Source organism: Bombus flavifrons, chromosome 6 (assembly GCF_040668555.2).
Source record: "Bombus flavifrons isolate JBK064 chromosome 6, iyBomFlav1_principal, whole genome shotgun sequence".
Taxonomy (NCBI): Eukaryota; Metazoa; Arthropoda; class Insecta; order Hymenoptera; family Apidae; genus Bombus; species Bombus flavifrons.
In genome coordinates this window covers 11,625,399-11,641,706 of record NC_138447.1, presented here as the reverse complement: position 1 = coordinate 11,641,706, position 16,308 = coordinate 11,625,399, and the positions used below count along the sequence as shown (strand labels likewise).

Here is a 16,308-nt window from a genome sequence, read left to right as displayed (position 1 = left end):
TCGCATTTAGAATAAAGTTTCCCCACGAGATGATAGAAGTCCATTAAACTGTTAAGTATCCAAGAACGATTCGACGAGCGAGTAATGTCGGATGATCAAGGTCGCTTAACGTCAATTTACATGGACGACTGAGAACGCTTAACAGGTATTACCGGTACGTTTAATTCGCGGTTTGGACTGGATTGGTAACTTTGCCTGAAATAATCGTCGATCGTAGATTATGGTCGAATGACCGTCATAATAATTATGTTCGACTCCAGAGACATGTTTCGTACATTACGAAAAGAACCGATGATAGCTGACCACGAAACCATCTCGCTTTTCTTTCTTACTTTTTTTTTTTTTGTCACTTTTTACGAAGGTTAGAACGTGATTATTGATTCGAAGGGAAGGGAACTCACTTTCTGGCGAACTTGTTCCTTCTTTTATGATAGACTGCATAGATACGTCAGGTAATAGGTTGGCTAGACTCGACAGCGACGAGCGGCCGCAAAATCGATCGGACGACAGTGGTCCGAGAGCCTATCGGCGGCCGCGTACTCGCCACGCTCTTCCAAGTAGAACCAAGTAATTCGATTACCACACTGAAATCCCGTTTCTCGCGGGCTTGTTAATTATACGTTCAACGCGATATGCATATTGGCCGCGCATGCAACGCTGCAATACTTTCTGCCGATCCGCGCCATAAATACGAGACGTCGGATGCAATCTGGCCGGAATAGCAGCCCGTTATATTTCCTCGCGACGAGACCTTTCTTCGGCCGAGAAAAAGTATGCGGGAAACTAAAAAGGAATGATTAATGTGATTCCACTTATTAGACAACTGAGAGACGTAGCATTGGTTTATCGGGATTTTGAAGAACGCTTTACATTTCCAGTGATAATTTTTCATGGTAACTGGAACCGCTCTATTAATGCAGATCTGGTATCAATACACATGAATATATGAATGTACGATCGGGTGAATACTTTTTTTTGGACTCTTAGAAATTCTAGGAAATATGAAAAAACGAATTTGTAATTGTCATGTTATCATTAAACCGCGGATATTTACACGCTTATGGGAAATTTAAATGTGCGAAAATATACAGGATGCGCATAATATATGAAATATTCAAATTAAAGTTAAAATACTCGTTAAAATATTTAGAGAACGGAGGAAATGCCCGGTTTGGTTCCGTTTCTTCGAGTGTGATTATGATAATACGAATTTGCATAAAGGTTCTGTAGTTTAGTTATTATATTTTAATTATTATCATACTGTGTGAGATATTCATATTTTCGCACAATAGAGTAATTTTTTTGCGTGTGTAAAAACACCAGGTTTGCGAACACAGCTTTGTCAAAGCCTTGAAACGAAGATTATATTACTACGATGTTATATGTATGTTGTTACGGACAAAATATAACACTATGTAATAAAAAATATAAAAATGTATAATACAGAATATAAAAATATGTGCAGGCTTGTATATCATACGTATAATAATTAATTAAATAATATTATATAGTAAATAATAAAAATAAGAAAATTACAGCAACATATTATGCTGCAAACGTTATAAAATATATAGAAAAGAACGTGAAGTTTTGTCAAACGATAGAGTCGACAACCTTTAATTAGATAGAAAATCTTGTAAATGAAATTGGCTTGTATCACATGTAAAAAGTATAGAAAGAAACGGTGAATTGAGAAGTACGGTGGGAAATAAAGTCATAAAACTGGTAGATTTGTCGCTTATGCTATATTAGAGAATTAAAAAACCAATGTCAATAAAATTCTACTTCATGCTGCTATTTGTTGTAAGTTTACTAAGATTTAGGAATGTTTCTAGCAAATGGTTCTATACATTAAATCATTATTTCTATATGAAACACGTTATCCACGATATGGTATTTGAATTGCGCAAACAGGACCGGTTGCTTAGTTGAAGTTTCATAATTATCTTCTTGGAACGACTTAGAATCAACGGACGAGACCACTTAACGAGTTGATTGAATACAAACGAATCGATACGAGTATACGGGTCTTTATACCAGAATGAAACGCGGGCTGTGAAACGTGTAGCTGCGATCGAGAGAGAATCCGGAATAAATCGTTCGCCGATTACGGGGAGAAGGCGTCACGGAGAAAACGGATAAAGCTGATGGGTGCCTAACGCGAATGCACGCCTCAAACCATCCTTTCGTACATTCTGATAAATCACCGTTTGCTGATGGTCTTTAGGGAGAAGGATCTTCTGTTGCTCCTATCGTACGGTATTATCTGTGAAATTGCTCGTTCGTCTCTCGTCGAAACGGAAGGACGCGAAGACGATTATCATTCGCAAACGACGATTCGATTATTGACTAAAGAAACGAATCTCCGCTGACGACGAATCGAGTACTCGAGGGGACTTTTGATTCTTAGTAAATGAACGCTGATAACGTTTCACTTTGATCGACCGCTCACGACATGAACGCGTATCTACACGTCGCTCTTAAAATTCGTATTACCAGCGAAGTAAAGAAATTCGTATTCTTGTAATTATTAATTCTTGTTATTTTTTATGTTCGTCATATTTTCAATCATAGAATTTCCCTGACTGCATCTGTGCCACGAATTTAGGATTACGATGTATATTCTATCGCTATGAATTTTTAATCAAAATTATCTGCCACCAAGATGCTGCCTATACTATACCTCATCACGATCCAACCAATTTACGTGAAATCCTTGGAAATTTGCGGTAATACGCTTTCAATTAGCGATATTAAAATTTAGTCGGCGATTCGAGGCTGAAAATTGCAAGTATGCATACTCTAGAATCACCGAAACACGGTTACGATGGTTATAGAGATATGTATCGTCGGGTCGGTGGTAAGTTCGTCTGGAGATTACGCCGCAAAATTCGAGCGTCACGAGCATCGATAACCCGGGCATCGTCGCGTTAATACGTTGACGTTAATAAAATACAATGTACCGTGCTATACACCGGCGCTCTATAATTTGCTTCCTCTCTGTGTCTCTTTCTATCGTTGATGCGCACCGATATACGGCTACCGAGGGACATCGTCGTGAATTATCGCGCGTGTAGCAATAATTATTGTTCCATGCAGCGATTGTAAAAGCGTATTGATCTGTCGCGACCGCTGCGTGGAACCTGTTGTAGTATCGACGGCCAATGAATTATCGAAGGGTATACATACATCCGTTGAAAACGAGACACGGCCACCGATAAAAGAGGCAGCCGGAGGTGGAGGAGCGGTGGCAGGGCGGGCAGGACAGAGAGAAGAAAAAAAGAGAACGAAAGGGGTTGCTTCGTCGAGCGACAACAACGAACAACGATTCACGCGTCGCCTCGGATTGTTCCAACGAATCGATTTCAGGCTCTATATACACAAAGTGGGAAAAAAGCAGGTCGAGAAACCACGTGTCACATTGGCTAAAAAAGAAAAGAAAGGAAGAAAAAAAATAATCAGATTTCGGTTTACGAAATGACTGGAAGTGGTAGCACACGAGCTCGTTCCACACGTTTCAGTCTCGTGTTGTTCGTCCTTTCGAAAATTACCAGGTGCACCGCGTGGGTGGCAGTTGCCAGCTGATTAACGACCAACGCCGCGATATTACAACGAAAGGGCCAATTCACGGCAATTGATCGATTTACCCGAACGCGTCTGAGCACGCGAGCCGTCACGATAAGGCGGACTTCAGAAAGCGGCGTGCTCATTTGATATATCGTTCCCTGGGACCACGACGTAGAAAATTCCCTCGAAATGGAAAGTGGGAGAACATCGATGTGAGATGAAGCAACGAAAGGGAAAGCAGGATGGTAGAGAGACAGAAAGACAATTCGTTGCAGCGTTTTCTTTTCTTTTACGCGACGATCATTGAGGGTGTTTTGTTAATCGAATATTTGCCAGGAGATGCCAACACGATCGATTTATCCGCAAGCAGGGAGAGTAGGAGGATAATAAGTGTCACGGATTAGCCGAGGATTCAATGGCGTCTCGGGTCGAAAGCGTGGGAAGGGACGAGTCCTCGAAAGGAACGCTCTCGATGCTCGAGTTCTGTGATCTTAAGCTAGCTTTGGCCGGAAATGCAAACCGATGCTAAGACGCTTGGAACGCCCGGTCATTTATCGCCGTGGCCGGAAGGATGGGAAAAAGTGGACGCTTAAACGATCGCCATTTATCGCACCGCAATGAGAATAGTTACTTTACCTCGGCACACTTTGAACAATCCGCGCTAGCCCAGGCGCTGATGGTTTTTCTGGCCGACCTTCCGGTAATTGCCACCCTGCCTTGAGCAACTTTCCCGCGCCGTTATTTTCCTCCAACTTCTCGACCCGCCCCGGTTTCACGACCTTATCAATGACCACGATCCAGCTGTGTCAGCGTAAACCTTTGCTCAACTTCCAAACAACTTATGAGACCAGGCGTAATGTAATTCATCGATATGAAATTACCAACATTTTCGATTCGTCGACACGGAATTGTAACTTGCGCATTTAAATCTAAATGATCATCACCGAGAAAGGAAGAGATCTGACTCGTTGGTGAAGACGCGAATTTTTGTTCCCTTTGTTTCCTGATTGAAAATCCCGATTAGTCAGTAACCTGTTATCTTACTATTTTTAATCACGGTTAGAGATGTACAACGATGGGAAACGTTAACGAGATATAAAAACAGAACGTTTGAAGAGAAGCGATACAAACAGGAAGTGTCTTATTCTTATCCGTTTATCTACGTTACTTTTAGCAATAGATTATCTAGAATGCGATTTTATTGATTAACGGTCATGATTCTCAGTCATCGAAGACCGGATAGACTACAAAATTATCTTACAGTTGGTCGTTGCAAACTCTACTGGTATACCGTACGATTTCCATTCGAATGTGAACAAGCTTGGCTACGCGTGGAGAGACAAGTAATCAACGGTCAACCAGTTGGAAAGCCACGTCACGATTACGATATCAACGACGAGTCGATTCGGCGCACGTTGCACTTAAACGCCAGCATTTAGGCTGGAGCAGTTTCAATAAACGTGTTGTTTCGTGATCGATCTGGCAGTGAGGAGAGAGAGAGGGGGGGGGGCGTCAAATAAAAACGAGAATAGCAGACGCAGGCAAAAACCATGCGTCCTTCTTGGTTTACGATTAATTCAAGTGTTGCATCCCTCGAGTGGAAACTAGCGCGCCAGAGGAAACTATATTGGAGCTATTTTACATTCCATATTTCCCGGTTCGTTATTTATGCAAACAGCCGGAATATACGATGAGAAAATGTATGTTTATGCAAGTAATCCATACAAACATTTATTTATGTTTCGAAGGTAGCCTTAACCTTTAACCACCCTGTTCTCCGCTCTATTATTCGTGTCTCTGCTTCGTTTCGAGTTACGTGAAACGGCATTAAATGGAATTATTCGTGTAACGACCCTGCTTGAAAAGAGACCCCCCTCTCTCTCTCTCTCTCTTCTTTCCCCTCTTTCTCTCGCTCTGTTCTACTCGCTTATTCTCAATTAAGCATGTTCGTTTAACATGTGTAATTGATTACGCGTCGCTACCGCGAGTCGCGATAATTATTAATACATTAAATATCGATAATTAAAGTAACAACGAGAGAGACACGTAATAACGATAGAACATATTTCATCGTGTATAGAAGCATGTTACGGTTAACACACACGTGTGCGATCGTCGGGCGACGACGGATAGAAATTAAAAATGTAGACGTTTCCTTCGCAAACGTTCCGTCGCACTCTAGTTTTCTTTTTCCCCTCGTTTTTACCTTCCCTTTCATCTCTTTTTTTCTTTGCTACGAGTAAATCGTCGCAAAGTCGTCGTCTACGTTGGACGTTTGCGATTCGCCAGCCTTTCTTTCCTTTCTCTTTCGACGATAAAGTGACGTTGTTCTCAGAGATGGAGCATCCTCGTGCCTAACTTGCAATTAGCGTCTTCTAACGACGACGAGTCACAGAGAACGACGCTACGCGTATGGCTCGTCTTTCTCTCTGTGATGTTCTGTATTGCGTAAAGCGGAAAGCAAGAGGGAAAAACCGGAGAAAAAGAGAGGAAGGCGGAAAGAAAGAAAGAAAACGTATAGAACAAACATGAAAAACGTATGAGCCGCTTTATTTGATTTCATTTAATTATAGTTATTCCCTTTGCGGCCGGAGAAAAGACTCGCAGACGACAAAGTCGAGCAAATGTTTCATCGTCCGTCTGACGACTTCCGTTTATACTTGATTGATTTCGTTTTAAAGTGGAAGAAATGAACGTACTAATTCTTCCGCGATATCGTTTATTTTTATTTCCATGAAAAGTCATCAAGAATGAACAAATGAGGTGAAAGAGAAAGAGAGAGAGAGAGGGGGGGGGGAGAAAGGAGAAGAAAATGAGAAGAATGATAGCGTTGGACGAAAAACGGAAACGTTGGTTGGGTTAAAAAAGCCGGGCTGGGCTTTCGAGGTGGCTGCGTTAATTAAAATAATGCTTACGAGATAATTAATTTGCGGCTGGACAAAGTGATGGACGAGCACGCGGCTATGCTGTTCGCGCGACTGGGAATGGGAATATAACGCGAGCCACGAGGATATTTAGTATTCGCAAATTAATCGATTACGCGTAATTGTCATCCCATGTTGGAACACCAAGCTAGTTGATCATTAGGACAAAATCGTTACCTGCGGGAAAGCTTTTCCGTGCTTCGTCGATCGTCGAAAGAAATTCTACTGGTCTGAACTCTCAACTAACGGCTGGAAGCTTGTTTCAACTAGTTAATCACTGGAAAAATACGACACTCATACGGTATTAAAACGACGACCGAAGAAAAGCGATGACATGCGGAACAAGCTCTCGTACCGTTTAATAAGAACCGGCACAACTATTAAACAAATGAACGTTAATTTCATCCGATGGTTGCTTTTACTATATTTCCAATGCTTCGCCATTTCTTTATTCGACAAATCTCTCGGTCGTTTGGTCGCGCGTTAAACCACATGCGTTCAGTTCATCGTGCATGAATTTTCTCTTCTTTTCGAAACGAATCTCCTTCCATATCCTGACGCTTTCATCTCCTCGACACTTTCCTTTCGAGTACCCGTTCAAAGTACACACATTCGATCAGCGTCCATACATTGGGTCGCCAGGTAAGTCGTTTAGCCCCGCGCGAATCCGCCGGACGCGAATCGAATCTCGACGAAAATCAAACCGTTCGCCAGCAAGTTTTCCCCTTCGTGCCGGAATCAAGTTAGCCCGCCGCATTCGATGACTTTTACTCCACCACTACCAGCAGAGTCCGGATTCGAGATCTCGATTTATAAGTTCGTGACCGGGCCAGGGGATATTTGCATTTCGTTCCGGGAGCCGGTGAACCGGTTGTTGAATTTTCCTCGATTTATGCAAATTCAACCGAGACGTTGCGTAAGGATTGGAAGCAAACAGTCACACTTCGGATCATTGCATTTCTCTCTTTTCACTGACGAATTTCAGTCGAATAGAGGTTGTTAGACCAACGTTTAACAAACTAATCGGGAGAATTTGAATGTTTATCGTATGGTAAGTAATGGAAAATTCATACATTGAATTCTTAATATATACAGAGTTAAAGTCAAGATTATCGACAAAGTAGGAAAAAGGTACGACGACTGGTTTTATCGCGCGGGCGAACATCCCTGAAGCTATCGATCTCAATAGATTTTCGGGCTGACGTTTTTTCCAACCGCCACCATCGCTCTTTTATTGCAATTTATCGTATTGTGAGAAACTAATTTCGTCGACCTTTCAAGCTGTCCCTTTCCTTCGAAAAGAAATCAACCAACCTTCGATCGTTGGTATTTCGCGGCCGTAATTCCATTAACACCGACAGTGACGAACTGTGTCGTACACTGGTTATACCGTGCTGTCCCGAACCAAAAATTAATTTTATTTCATTCCGCGAAGAACCACCTGTTACGCAAACCGTGCGCCTGACGTGAAGCAGACTTATGTTTCTTATGTATTCGTAAAATATTGTTTCATACGAGAATAACCATGGAAATTGTTTAAACTTTATTAATACGTAGAAATTAACGCGCCAATTCTTAATGTATTTGCTATTCGTCAAATATCGATCAAGCGGCTGTGCGAGGACGATGGAAAAGTCCAAGGTGGACGTGGATCTTTGTATTTTATCAGAACGAAGTGTTATTTCAAATGACATTCCTTCTTTCGTCGTTCGCTTTAATGCATTAGTCGTTTTAACTCGTTCAGACCAACGGGGTGTATTAACGCAGCTTTTCTTCAATCAATTTACATTATTGAATTCTGCTTTTTGATATCGTGCTTATGAAGTGGGATATTCAACGTTAAAAATTTTTTATTTAACATTTAAAGTGAATGTTTAATATTTTATTCGTGGTTTAACATTTTAACATCGTTTCTTGTTCCATGTATAATATCATGGAGAAATTAAAATATTTATAACACCGTGATAATTTCTTTTTTCAAATCGTGAACATACTTTTTGTCTCTAAATTCCATAGTAGGTTTTTCAGGGTATCCACTATGCTAATGCATATCTCGTATCTAGACAAAACGATGTTTAAATTTACTTTATTTATGTCCTCCAATAACGTTGCTTTTATGTATGTGCAATTTTTATGCACAATTTCATTGCTTGCTTCTTAATCCCTGTGACACACGGATAGCAATTCATACGTTTTTATTTATTCTAGTCGTTGAAATAAGTAGCGTATATGATTCTTTGAGAAAATATATCTACGGACGAGATATATGAACTCTAATAATTTCGACGATTTCTGACATTGATATATCTGGTTATCCTTCTACCAATCGTTATAAAGTGTAATCACATGGAAATAAATGCACAACTAAACTTCTAATACTTACAATACGATTATATAAAAAAATGTAGAATACAAATATTACAGGAAAAACATATTACTATATAATTAAAGAAACAATTTCATTCTAAAAAGAAAAGAAATTCCAACAGTTACGTTGGAAAACTAATAAATGGATAAACGTCTACACGATTTGCGATTGTGCTCGCGTAATATTATTTCGACAGGTTGTTTCGTCTGTGACTTGTTTCATCTTTTCAGTCGCACCTCAGCGCGAAATGCACTCGTCGGTTGATGTTCTCGACGACACTTGACTTTTCGTTCGCAGCCTGATTTATCGACGGGTATTCTGGCGCGCGATACCTGGCGCGGTGCGGGTTGTCGTCGCAGAAGAATAACAACCAGAGGAATTGGAAGAAACAAGCGTTCCTCTTCTCGCCCGTACCGCGAACTGCATCCCGGCGGGCTTGCGAGTTACTTTTCTTTTCCTTTTGCCCCTCTATCCGACGTTTCAACGAGCTCGGAAATCGAGCGCAGTCTGCCGCGAAATGCACGGATATTAAAAGCTCCTTATAAAAATTGTGCTAAATCCTAACGCGTCGTGACGTTGACAAATAGACGATAAGTTCACTATTATTAATCCATAAATGATGGGCCTGCGCGTATTTTAACCGTGTGTGAAATTAATTCGCCTCATAACGCGGTTTTCGTTGAACAAGTGTTTCATGAATATTGGAGAATATCTGTCGGCCCGGTAATCAAGTTTAAAACTCAATTCGCCAAACTGGATTGCACCGTGGAATAACCTAGGTAAATTCGTTACTTGGAAACGTAGTATTGGAAGAAAAGTTCCTCGACAATCGAGTAGAAAGACAGAACGAGAGCGAGAGAGAGAGAGAGAGAGAGACCGAGATAAGGAAAAACACAGCAGCCTGCCCCGCCAGAAGAAAAGAAATTAATCAGTTGAATTATTAGATATAAACGTGGCTCGTTCTCCGACGAAGGATTGAGCCAATTGAGCCATCTAGGCCATCGACGAATTCGTTGCCCTTTAAGGCCTAACTATCGAAACGACTTTGTAAGTAAAACGGCGCAACAGTGACGTCTGTTCGATCGTAAAGTAGCAAAGAGCCAGTAAACGTGACGCGGTACGAAACATCTTTTAAACTCGAACCTTAACAAGCTGGGTCAACTCGACCATGCCGAGGATCCGTTTTTATGTGCTTTTACTTGATTTGCTTTTACAAGAAGAATCATCGATGGTTACCATAGTGGCAAAAACCTATTTGCGGATATTGCCCCTCTCTTTGTTCAGCGGTGCGCGAAGCGAAACCGAGAATCAGGTGCACCTCGGTTGTTCGATGACTTTCGGCTCTCCATTGACTTGATTTATTGCATTACAACTAGCACTGACACTTACACCGACGCCCACGGCCTGCTACGCCAGCAATCGAAGGGGTGAATTTTATTTACTTTTAGCGAATCGATCGACCACGGAAGACGAAGGAAAGAGGCTGGGCCAAGAGGCAGGGAAGAAGAGAGGTTGCTGGGTCACCGGCAACCCTGGCAAAGCGAACCCAAGAGTTACGTGGCCTCACTACCCCGCCGGCCTTTCGCTTCTCTAACGTTATATCATCGTCTACTTCCTTCGAGACCGTGAATTTACGCAGACAAATCGGCCCGAACATCGCCACCGATCTTTACCCTCTCAGTCTCTCCCATTGCTTCTCTCTGCTTCTCATTCTCTCTGTCTGACGTTTCACGGTTCGTCGCCTTGCCGCACTTTCCACCGAATTACTGTAATATAATGTTCGCTCGAACGTGGCCGTCTTCATAATGTTTCGTTTATCAATGTTTTCGATAGTCCCGTCGATCTACTTCCGCGTTCTTCTTCCATCCATCCTTCCGCTTTCCATCTTCCATTCGTTGCTGCTCGATTTTCTTTACTCTTCGCCACGCTCGAAATATCCGGCAACCGGATCACGATACGGGACGCGTACGAAACTCAATCGATGATATCGTGAACGCTGACACGGTAGTAAGGTGCAGATACTTCTTCGGTACGTTCTTGAGGACCTCGACGTTATGAATAGGAGGGGGATATATCGATAGAAGAGGAGAGATTCGGCGAAGCTCGTCGAGAATACGCATTACCCGTTAACGGATGTTCAGAATTGAAACAATTTGCGGAATGAAATTAAAGTTAGCAGGTAGGAAGATCGTGTTCGAGTTACAAACACAGTTTAACCTGTTTATCGCTGACTGGTTGAAAATTGTTTCACAAATTCGCTGGCCGAAAATAACAAACCGAAGGTTTTCGTGCGCTCGATCAGGCCGATGCAACTTCTCGTTCCCAATGCAACACCTCCCTTACTCGGCTCGATCGCGGTGGTGGTTTCCAACTTTCGGTAACTTCTGTTCGCAACGGTGTTTCCATCGGTATCATTCAAATCCGCACATAATTCGCGCTAGTTCCCACCGCGTTAGATATTCCGACAACGTTTCATTCGGCCTAACCAATGAAATGTTTTGCAACTATGCAACACGTCTCTGTCTTTCTCTCTCTCTCTCTCTCTCTCTCTCGTTCTATATAGCTCGAATTCTGTACAGCGGAAATACGCAGCCGTTAGAAACGCAACGCGTTAAGGCGAATTTGAGCTGTGTTAATAACGCGCTAACACACAGAGTTCCCTTCGATTTCGAAATGGCGTATCCATGGTATCACCAATCCTCGATACTCCTTTGTAGGATGCCGTCATTCGCCCATCGAACACCAATAATGATGTATCTACGCAGTTGATGATTTTCACGATGACCAGAGTTTCGCGATAGAACGTTTCGTTCTAATTTTGCTCTTCGTAGCTTTCAATGCATTGTACGTTGGTGACAGAGTAACAGCCTGGCCAGTAAGAAGTAGGAAGACGCTGGACCGTTTGTCTATACCATAAAAGAATTGCCAAGTTACCGACGTTACGTTAGCTTTGCGACGACATATGTTACTTTACGATTCCTTTCGTTTGGTTCCAGACGAAATGTAAACCCCGCTTCCACTTCTACTACTTTCAGACGCATCGTGCTTCCTCTACCCTTCTTTTCGTAAGCTTTTACGGCGCAACGGAAGCCTTTGACTGCATCGCTGCCAAATGGAGGGATAATTTCGCGAAACCAGGTCAAACTTTCGACGCTCGAGTACGTCGGGCGCGTTTTCCTTTTCCTTGTTTTATCACGAGCAACTTCGTTTTTGTATCCCACTCACTTTGGCCCCACCCTTCCCTGTCTTTATTTCTTTCTCCTAAATGATTATATTTCCTAACTTGATTCGCCGAGAGACGCCTACGAAAGGATTTGGCTCTGGCCAAGAGAGTTCCGAATATCCACGAGTCGAGAGAGATAAATGGATTATTTTCGATTCGAAATTGCTCCTGTTCGCGAGAGCACGAGATTTGGCACAGTGATTCGAGCATACTGCGTGTCATCGTCCCTTACAATCGTATTGGGGGTGATACGGGGCAGGGCGCGTTTTCGCGAAACGAGAGGGTCGTATCCAAGTTCAAATTTTCAGCAGAGACGAGTCTTTGTTGCCCGTTAAAATGTCCCAGTAATATCCCATTCCCCTTGCGTATTACGTTCGTTCCTCTGTTCTGTATCGTTCTAGCCCTGTGCGTATGTTTCTCTGAGCTTTTCCCCTATTTTCTATCTTTCTCTTTCTGTCTCTGTCTCTCTGTTATTTTTTATTTTTTCTGCGACACGACTGTAAATAACTAGGTGCTGCGGTGAAACCAATCTGCTGTATTGAAAATGAAAATATTTATGCTTTCGGAGAGATAAGCGCGGGTATCGCGCTCATCAGCATTGACCGCCCTGTTGATTTTTACGCGACGTGACTTATTATTTTCAAATAAAAGCGAATAATAATAATCCTTACGGTTGTTACACCACTCGGTACCGTACCGTCCTATTTTACTAAAATTTTCAGAAAATATAATGGATGTTTCTCGAAGCGGTAATGGGTGGATAATATACTTATCAATACGTATGATCCGTTATTGGCGTTCGTACGACGAGTTTATTTGCATTCATCCATTCTTCTCATCCATGTACGGATGATGCTAGTACAAGAGAACTTTGTTAATCAATCTCGTGTATACGCGGAGACTTTCTTTGGGTCGGGAATAGTGAATCGACAAAAAGGAGATGATATAACGACCTCGTGTACATAGGAGAACACAGGATGGGTACCCGGTGGTTCGGTTCAGCCTGAAAATCTATTTCCTATTTATTTGCCTCTTTTTTATCATCGAAACGCCGGAACAATACGCGGCTTCAAAAAAAGTAAAAGCGAAAGTTAATACGGCGATACGTCGATAAAACTGGCGGTAACGAAAATTGGATTATCTCCTTTCGTTTCGTTTGTTCGGTTGATTTCGCGCAGAAATTCAGCTACGCGGGAAAAATGTCGATGTTTCGAAAAACTCCTTTTTCTTATAATACAATTGAAACTATGGGATTGCGAGACGCGAGCGCTACAGAGAGCTTCGTCCGTGTTTCGCCATTGTGCGAAGGAACTACGCATACGAGTACTGCGTGTAAGTACGCGAATTTGAAGAGAACAAAAAAAAAAGAAAAGCATTCGGGGAGAGACAGAGTCGGAGAAAGAGGATGAAATAAGCTGGGGGTCGTACAACGAAGGAATTAAAACTAGGGTTACATCTTCTCTGACGTCATTTCGTGTCGCGTCACCGAAAATGTAGCCGCGGTGAGCCAATTAAAATACACGGTCGGATTACGAGATGCCGGGTCATGAGGGTTTCAAGCATTAGGCAAATGCGATACGCAGAGGACGCATTGACATTCGTGGCCCCGGAGCAAAAAGGGTACACTGACGCGGCGGCGAACAGCCGAGAACAACCGCAGCTTTCGTGTTGCCTTTGTTCTGAAATTATTCAAGGCTCCCGCGGCTTTTTCACCGCACGCGGCCAGACCTAATCCTGTATCTTTAAGGTGAGATTACACGATGCCCTCGTTCGAGCCGTCGTTTAATATCGTGGCCGGAGAACGAATGAAATTAAAATTTGACCAACTCCCGGTGGCTTTGACGCGGACGAAACACATCGCGCGCACCACGTATCTTCTCCTATCTCTGTACGTGCACGCTGCCGTGAAACTGCTTTAGTAATCCGGTGACTCAGGATTTTCTACGGAGCTGAAACGACCGACGTGAGTTCGTTATTGAAGCAATAAAATGCTCCGGATACGAGCTTTCTCGTTGATTCCTTTTCAAAAACGATTCCAAAGGAGCTTATCAGGGATTTTTGACGTATCTACGTGCAGCGCTTATTAAAGACTCTAGAAGCACGGTGTGACATATCTCGTGTATATATATATCTGTCAATTGAAATTTGTCGTTCCATGGAATTTCGATTCGCCGTTCCATAGGGCAAATTGAAAATATTTGACGACAACACGGCGAAGTGATTATTCCCTTGAGAGACTACGCGTCTTCTCGTACATCGAAGTAGTGGGAGGATGAGCACGTAGAAAATTGGCGAGATCGTTTTCGACAAATCCTTCTTCTCGTTAATTATACGCCAAGCATTAACGCAACCATTAATCAACGGGGCGAAAATCTAAAGCACGTCTTGCCCGTGGCGTATCTAACGGGCTACGCGTTTTCATATCGACCGCGTAAATTTCTTCGCAGGCTAATGGCATTAAATTCCCTTGCGCGCCATTTAATTCCCGCGCCCTGTATGCAGCGCCAGCCTATTCCACACAGAAATCGATACCATAACGACGCGTGCCTTACATTTATCTCCCTGTCGTAGTCTCGCTATCCCTTGTCCTGGAATCACCGAAAACGCAATCTCTACGCTCGGTCCCATATACCTTAGTCCAAGTCACGTATCGCGACAATCGTTGAATATCGATCCTGCGTGAATGTTTTAACACGCGCGGCACGAACGTGCGTTGTACCAGCCGCCGGAAATCGTTGTTGTGAAAGACCTCTCGCGCGTTTTTCGTGTATTTCGCGTTTTTATATACCATCGGCGAACGAACGCGGTAACTGGATCGGGTGATATCTTTTTATATGTTTTTATATTCCTCGATCGTCTGAAAGACTACGAATGACGTGAGATTTTCTCAAGTACCGTTCTGCTATCACGTGTATGTCAGCACGCGGTTGCACGGTGTGCCGTATGTTCCCTACGACTACACATGCGCTCCAAAATATCCACGAGAATGAGTATCGGAGAATTGTCAATGGAGTTACTTGTCCGGAAAGGAATTCCCGTTCAAAATACCACAGCAGTATATATAGGAACATTGGCGTAACGCCGCAATAACAGTCTTAACCCTCTAAACCAACAAGAACGCCGATAACCATTCGCATTGACTGATTAAAGAAGAATGTTGCACTTACCTGCCGGTCGTGTGTCGTCTCGATCTACTTCTTGCAAGATCCGTGTTATCCCTGGTCGTAGTGCGTCGCGTCGGCACCGCGTTGAAAATAGAGAAATCCATGGTGTACGCCGCGAGGAATCCGACCATTGTTCACTGGAAATCAACGTTTAACGCACTATATCAACATTGCATAACGTGACACGATCGGCGTTTGAACCGGCACCGACTTAACCAGATCATCAGAGAATGTAATCTCACGACAGACAGACACGATACAGCCACGTCCGAAATCAACTCCTTCGCTAGCCAACCTCCCGACACCCCGGATATGCTCTATCCCTCACGGGAACTGTCACACGTGTTACAGAGTTACCACGGTTCACTATATGGTTGTACGCAAATCACTATCCGACGTCGCGGACACACTGTTCGCTTCTCACTTCAGTGCCACTTGTCCGCGACGTAGTCCCGATCCATTCACACAAAACCTCGAGAATCGGAACCTCTCCACTGTGTCGTGTGTGTAAATCACTGCAATGACATCGTCCCAGGAGCGGGTACGCCACTCTATCTCATCGGCGAGGACGATGCACGAGGCTCATACTGTCAGGAGGAAGCGATCGAGACGGTGTCGAGCGGCCCCGACGATCTTCTTCCGCCACCACCGTGCAGCATCACGGCATTCGCGTCGCGGAACTTTCTCACACTCGCGTGTCTTCCGTAGATCGTACCGATGGGGGTCACACGAAATCGCACTCGACGACGACTACGCGTTTCTACTGACGGACGGAGGCAAAGATCCAAAGACTGGTGCACAACACGAAAGATGAGAACACGGTAAGTGACGCGTCCGATCGGCGAACAAGTTTCTTTAGCGTGGTTTCGTGCTCGCTCGAATACGATTGTTTGTTCGGAGCTACGACGTCAACGGAACGAGTTCGACATAAGTAACCCGTCATCCGACTCGCGCGAGAGTTGGTAGGAAACTACTCGCGAGTTCTTCGTCGAGCGTACTTGCATCCCCACCACTGGTCGCGCAACTGCACCCCACCACTGGCCTCGCGTAGGGCACACGCGC

General features: G+C 43.4%; 1 protein-coding gene across 3 annotated transcripts in view; it reads right to left on the bottom strand.

The window, feature by feature from the left end:
- LOC138180910 (irregular chiasm C-roughest protein) overlaps window positions 1-16,308 on the bottom strand; it is a 176,803-nt gene that overhangs the window by 140,878 nt on the left and 19,617 nt on the right. For 2 of the 3 annotated variants that reach the window (XM_069115261.1, XM_069115263.1), the window contains exon 1: window positions 15,250-16,202. In XM_069115261.1, coding sequence (XP_068971362.1) covers window positions 15,250-15,377 — 128 coding nt within the window. In that variant the 5' untranslated portion in view covers window positions 15,378-16,202. Of the gene's footprint in view, window positions 1-15,249; window positions 16,203-16,308 lie in introns of those variants that run through there. The other variant, XM_069115262.1, reaches the window with a different exon arrangement.